The sequence below is a fragment of the Sturnira hondurensis genome, unplaced genomic scaffold (assembly GCF_014824575.4).
Source record: "Sturnira hondurensis isolate 20B ecotype Veracruz unplaced genomic scaffold, ASM1482457v3 Scaffold0002597, whole genome shotgun sequence".
In the NCBI taxonomy this organism is placed as follows: domain Eukaryota; kingdom Metazoa; phylum Chordata; class Mammalia; order Chiroptera; family Phyllostomidae; genus Sturnira; species Sturnira hondurensis.
Genome location: NW_028075228.1, coordinates 944,137 through 949,911, shown reverse-complemented (window position 1 = coordinate 949,911; position 5,775 = coordinate 944,137). Strand labels below are relative to the sequence as shown.

Sequence of the window (5,775 nt, the reverse complement as noted above, 5' to 3'; positions counted from 1 at the left end):
CAGGGCCTCACTCCACCCAGTCCTGCCAGGGTAGCAATAGCGGGCTGGCCCCCACGCAGTAGGAGGGGCTGCAAGCACCCTGGCCTGGGGGAGCCTGGAGTGGGGAGCCCCCTCCAGCCCCAGGATGAGGTCTTAGGGAAGAACCATGGAGGATGTCCAGTTCCGTAGATGCCTTTATTCTTCACACATGGTGGGGGGTCAGGGCCCCCAGGAACAAGGGGCCCAGCAGGGGACTCCCCCTTTATGCTGACCCCACAGCTCCTCCCTGAGACCCTTCTGCCCACACTGACATGTGGCCATCTGAGGGGAGTGTCTGTCCAGCCAGAGTCACCCATCCTGAAACAGCCGTGTCTGGGCCTGGCAGTAGGAAGGCGGCAGCAGGGGCAGGTGGTCCTGGCAGAGGCGGCCCCGAAGGAGTGGTGATCGGCGCAGGCGGTCCGAGTCCTCCAGTGACTGGGGCAGCCCGCGGCCACGGCTCTCAGGCAACAGCAGGACACACAACAGGGCGAGGATGGCAAAAGAGGTGAAAACCACGTGTTGCAGGAAGAAGCCCCGCCGGCCTTGCATGTCAGCGAGGGGGGCAGCCGCCTGGCCCAGGAACTCGGCGGCCAGCACGAGGCCCAGCCCCGACCCCCTGCAGGAGAGGGTGCAGTGTGGGCAGCCTGGGCGGGTGGCCACCCTCTCAGACAGATGGACATGTGAACAGGGCACGTGGTACTGTGCTCCCAGGCAGGTCCAATGCCAGGGAGGGGCTGGCCCCCAGCAAAGCCAGAGGTGTTGGGGCTCCAGGAAAACAAAACTGAAAACAATTTTGTGAAAAAGCTGATCCTCCCTGCCCTGGAACAAGTTTTGATCTTCTCATTAGAAAATTGGAAAACAAAATTTTCCCTGAAACTCTATGCTCTCTGGGGGCTGTCTCAACTTCTGCCCCTTCATCACTGAGCTGTTGTCCAGACCTTTCTATACCAGTGTCCCCCAGGAAAAGAATCTGAACTCTGGTCGTGAAGGAATGGAGAAGTCTTGGGTATGAGCTGGGGAGGGAAGGGTGTGGGGTTGTCTGATTCCAAGAGGGCTCTGGGGCTGGGCTGGCAAGCCCTGTGCCCTGCCACGAGGCTGGGCAGCCAGAAACTCACCTGATCACTGTGGGGAAGATCTCAGCCCCGAAAAGGCTGCTTAGAATGGACACAGTCCGGGAGGCCAGGAGCCCCAGAACAGAGAGGGACAGCAGGGTCCAGCCCGGCAGGTCTGGAGACAAAGAGAGGGATCCCTCACCACCCACACCTAGCTGCTCAGGGCCTCCCCTCGGGGATATCGTGGGGTCCTGCCAGGCCTGCCGGCCCCAGCCTTTTGCCCCTGCACCTGTACTCTGTCTGGGTTTGGCGTCAGGCGTCCTGGCTGCCCCGGCCCAGACCAGACCCTTTTGGTTAGCCTCTGCATGTAGATCCTCGTAGCCCCTTCACTCTTTGGGCCCTGGCTTCCCTGAGTGCACAGTGAGAAGATGGACAAGGTAAAGGCACAGCTGCCTGGTCCCAACAAACCATGCTTCTCTCTTACAACCTCAGGACGGGGCTGGGGCCGGCCTCGGCCAAACAGGATGACCCTGTATGATGCCTGCAGGGCCCCACACTCACACTGGGCCCCTGAGAGAAGCAGCAGGGATGCCAGGCCCACGACCAAGGTGCTCAGCAGCAGGACCAGGCGGCGCCCCCAGCGATCCACTGTCAGGAGCAGGAAGACAGTGGCTGCCACTTCGAGGCCAGCCCCTAGGAAGTAGGGCCCATAGAAGGCCGACTCAGGAGGGGTCAGTCTTTGGAGGAAGCTGGCTCTGATGCCCCCACCGACCAACCTGGGAGGGAGAGCAAAGTTATAGATTCAGCCAGAGCTGGGGACTATGGTGACAACGCTAACAGAGGGTGAGGCACGAATCCCTCTCTTAGCCCACCCACACCCTCCATTCCTCACGAACTGAAGCCCAGGATGAGCCCGTTCCTCCAGGTGATGCGTGTGTGCCAGAGCTCCAGGACCCAGTGGTGCTGGTGCCGGGGGCTCCCTGCAGACAGCACGTCCAGCTCTACAGATATGAGAGAACACGAGGGAGTGTGTATGTGGGGCTGACACCTCTCCTCCTCCAGCACCCACACCTCCCTTCTCTTGGCTGGTGCATTACCCATAACCAGGGAGCTCTCCTCTTCGGGGCTGTTCTCAGGATCCACGCCACTGGCTTCAGCAAAGTGCCACAAGATCTTCCTGGCCTGGCCCAGCTGCCCCGTGGCCAGCAGCCAGCAGGGAGACTCAGGGAACAGGGCTGGGAACCTACAGGGGTGAGCTGAGGATGCCTTCAGGTCCTTCCCACAGCGATGACAGGGGCCTTTTCTCCCTAGACCCTGGGTCAGGACATCAAGTGGCTTTCTATGTCCCTGTCCTATGCCCATGCGCCTGGTGCTGCACGGAGGTGCTGAGGGAAGTGAAACATTTGGCCTCCACAGAGGCCACTGACCCATCTCCCGCCACACTTACCCCCAAAAGAGCAGCAGCAGTCCTGTTGCTAGGGCACTCAGCCCCTGCAGAAGGCGCCAGTCCTGGGCGAGCAGGGCCAGGCCGGGCAACAGCAGAGTGCCCACCACTGAAAAGAGGCTGGCCCCCATGGAAAACACCAGGCGGTGCGGGGGGTCACACAGCTCCAGGCCTGGGCAGACACAGAGGGCCTGAGGCCAAGTCCCCCAGAGAGGGCTGCTCGGCCTGGGGCTGTGGAGACCAACTGCTGACCTGCCCAGGAGCTGGACATCTGAGGCCAATTTGCTGCTCACTCCAGCACCTGAGCCTGCCTGCAAACAGCGGAGCTCACAAAGCAAACAGTGCCCACCCACCTTCTTGAGAAGAGCCCTCAACATGAGTACAGAGAGTCCTCCCATGCCACTGCCCCCCCTCCAGCGGAGTCAGAGGCCTAGCCTGAGTGGGTGCCCCTTTCCAGTCCCCCATGGTACTCACGAGCCACGTAGAGAGCTAGAGAGGCCCCTGCCAAAGCCCCCCCGTGAAGCAGCCGCAGGGCCAGCAGGGCAGGAAAGCTGGCAGCCAGCGCCTCACCAGCCCCCAGGCCTGTGGCCAGCACCAGGGAGGCCAAAAACACAACCCGACGGCCAAACCTGGTGAGCAGTGGGGGACACACATGGATGCAGGTCAGGACAGCTCAGGGGCTTAGCGGGACCCTGAGGGGCTTTAGGGGAGGGGCAGCACCTCACCAGTCACAGCCCATGCCCAGAATGACACAGCCCAACAGCCAGCCCAGGAGGTGGCTCATCTGTTCCAGTGGCACCTTCCAGCCGTCTTCACACACGAGGTTCCACTGCAGGGGACACCCATCACCTGTCAGCCAGTCCCCCCACCTTGCTGGAGTCCCCAGATTGTCAGGCTGGAAGGGAGCCTTAGACATCCTGCTCCTATTTCTTCCTGGATAGAAGGGGAAACTGAGGTACAGAGAGGGCAAGGGATCTGCTCAAAGTCACACTATGTGGTCTCCTGATTCTGGTGGGCTTCACATGGAATCGAAACAATTACTGGTCTGAGCCCCCAGGAAGTGATGACCTGGGATCCCCAGAGTACCCACATGGAGCCCAAATTTGGTTTGTTTTCTCTGGATGGAGTTTCACCCACCCTTCTCCAGCCCTCACTCTCCCTTAGAGCCTGGATCTTGGCTGGGCACAGCACTTTCTGCCTGCTGTTCCCAGGGTCCCCAGGACCTAGCCCTCACTTCTCCCCTGCCCTGCTCACTTCAAGAGCAACTCCGGGGACAGGCTGCAGGGCTGTGCTCACCTGGTCAAGGGCCCTTGACCTCAGTTTTGCCAAACCTCCCCACCTCGCCTTCCAAGGTCTTGTGCCTTTTTTACAAGGTTAACATCCTGGATAGGGTCACACTGTGTCAGAGCTTTTATTTTAAAATCCAACCACTTGTGAAAGCTGATGGGGCAGATTGATTGGCACACCAGCAGGAGGGAAGGTATGCAGTGGAACAGAACAGGTGGGAGAAGAGAAGCTCTGCCGGTTAGAGGGCCTCAGGCGGGCCTGGCAGGGATGTGAAACCTTGCTCCAGTTTCCACACTGGGGCATCCTCCCTGGGGGAGGGGAGGAGGGGGATTGGAGTAGCGGGGCAGGGGGAGGGTGCAGCTGTGGGGCTGAGGATCTGACAGAAGGTACCAGTTCCCCCCTCCCTATTTCTTCCCACCCAGACCCCTGAGTTGTTCCCTTGGATGCCCCTGCCTATAGTCCAATCTGCACACACCTCACAGGTGGGAAGTCCTGCCTTTTGCGAACTGAACTGACTATATTGCTCCCTTGATTCCAAGGTTTCTGTTTCGGAAACCAGTCTCAACATAGCCCAAAGCTACAAGGTGGCTCAAAATGTTCGAGGCACTGAAGTGAACTGGTGCTTGCTTACCTGGCTGGTCATACCTGCAGCTTAACTCCTCCTCCTTCCCCAGGCTGCCTGCCCACCTTGGCAGCCCTTGGCCCTCATACTCTGCCATTAGGCCAGGCAACCTGCTAACCTGAGCATCACCTGTACCATCAGAGAGCCTCAGTAGAGCAAGGGCAGAAGGGCAGAAGGGCAAGAGGGTGGAGGAGGGAAGACAGAGAAAAGGGAGACAGAGAAAAGGGGGAGAAAGGAGGGGAACAGAGGGGGAGGGACAGAGGAAGGTAGATGGAAGAAGGGGAAGAAAGGAGAGGGAACAGAAGAGAGGGAGGAAAGAGGGACCCAGAGGAAGGGGAACAGAGAAATGGGGAAGAGGAGCAAGGGGATAGAGTGATGGGGGTACAGAACAAGGCAGGGTACAAAGAAGGGGAGAGAGGCGGGGGCAGCCTGCAGAAGACCCCAGGCTGTCCTCCCGCACCTCCGTGACCGGGCTGCGCAGCAGGCCTGCCGCGGGCAGCGCGTAGTGCCAGCCTCGTGTGCAGGATCGCGTGCCGTTCGGGGGGGCACGGGGCGTGGGCTCGGAGTAGCGCAGTAGCAGACATGGACTCCGGGCGCGCGCGGGGCCCAGGCGTGGCACGCTGGCGTCGAGTAGCGCTGACCCACTCAGGGCGCGCAGCGCTGGGGGCAGCAGCGACGGGTCCGGCCGGCAGTGGTGCCCGGGCAGCATGGTGAGCAGCGGCTCCGAACCCAGAGCCAGCCCCAGCACCACGCACGGCAGCCACGAAGCGGCGGCCAGCAGACGCCGAGCCCGGCCGAAGCCTCCCGCCGCACGTAACACCCGCACCTCCGGCTCCATCCGCAGCTTCTGCGCCTAGGGAAAACTTGAGGCGGCGGAAGCTGCCGGGCGAAGAGTCGTGGCAAACGGAACCTAATGGGCGGGGTCGCCAGGTGGGCTTAGAGGGAGCGGAGCCTGGGGGCGGGGCTATTGGGGACGGGCTCTAGAACGCGGAGCAGATCCTTGGTGCAAAGCCCGAAAGAAGCCGAGACCGGGGCGGGGCTGAAGAGTATAAGGCCAGAGGGCGGAGCCAGGAGAGGGGCCCACGTGGGCTGGGCAGGTGAGAACCTGAGTGCGTACGGCCCTGGGTGCCTCCCAGCCTCGGAGACTACAGAGGCGTGACTGCTGAGTTGCGGGCCGCGCGGGGCGTCCTCGCCCGGGGATTGATCGAGGAGCCCTTCGGAGTGTGTAGTCCCCTTGGCGTCCGGGCCGGGCGGACGGCGGGGCCAGGCGTGTGCTCGCGGCCTCTGGGCAGACGCTCTCGCAAGCGGCTCCAGGGCCTTGAGGTCCCGGGGTCGGTCTGAGAGCCCGAGGG

The 5,775-nt window shown here is 61.7% G+C and overlaps 1 protein-coding gene across 3 annotated transcripts; it reads right to left on the bottom strand.

Moving 5' to 3' along the window:
* Positions 1-147: 147 nt before the first annotated feature.
* Positions 148-5,337, bottom strand: SLC22A31 (solute carrier family 22 member 31). Of its 3 annotated transcripts, none has more exons than XM_037040161.1 (9): positions 4,884-5,337; positions 3,240-3,343; positions 2,989-3,143; positions 2,518-2,686; positions 2,168-2,313; positions 1,963-2,071; positions 1,632-1,846; positions 1,134-1,245; positions 148-475 (listed from the first exon to the last, which is right to left on the bottom strand). In XM_037040161.1, exons 1-9 carry the CDS (start codon positions 5,259-5,261, stop codon positions 328-330), a joined length of 1,536 nt encoding a protein of 511 aa, XP_036896056.1. In that variant the 5' UTR covers positions 5,262-5,337; the 3' UTR covers positions 148-327. The 3 variants fall into 3 exon arrangements, with proteins under 3 accessions (XP_036896056.1, XP_036896055.1, XP_036896057.1); XM_037040160.1 differs by having other exon boundaries at positions 150-634; XM_037040162.1 differs by lacking the exons at positions 2,989-3,143; positions 3,240-3,343 and having other exon boundaries at positions 154-634; positions 4,884-5,097.
* Between the last annotated feature and the right edge of the window lie 438 nt (positions 5,338-5,775).

Bases quoted from the DNA above. Each gene is read 5' to 3' on its own strand.
- SLC22A31 (XM_037040160.1), bottom strand. From the start codon at position 5,261: ATGGAGCCGGAGGTGCGGGTGTTACGTGCGGCGGGAGGCTTCGGCCGG. The intron at 1,847-1,962 runs GTGAGGAATGGA...TCTCCCTCCCAG, and splicing joins CTCATCCTGGGCTTCAGTTC to GTTGGTCGGTGGGGGCATCA. The intron at 635-1,133 runs GTGAGTTTCTGG...CCTCTCCTGCAG, and splicing joins ATCTTCCCCACAGTGATCAG to GGGGTCGGGGCTGGGCCTCG.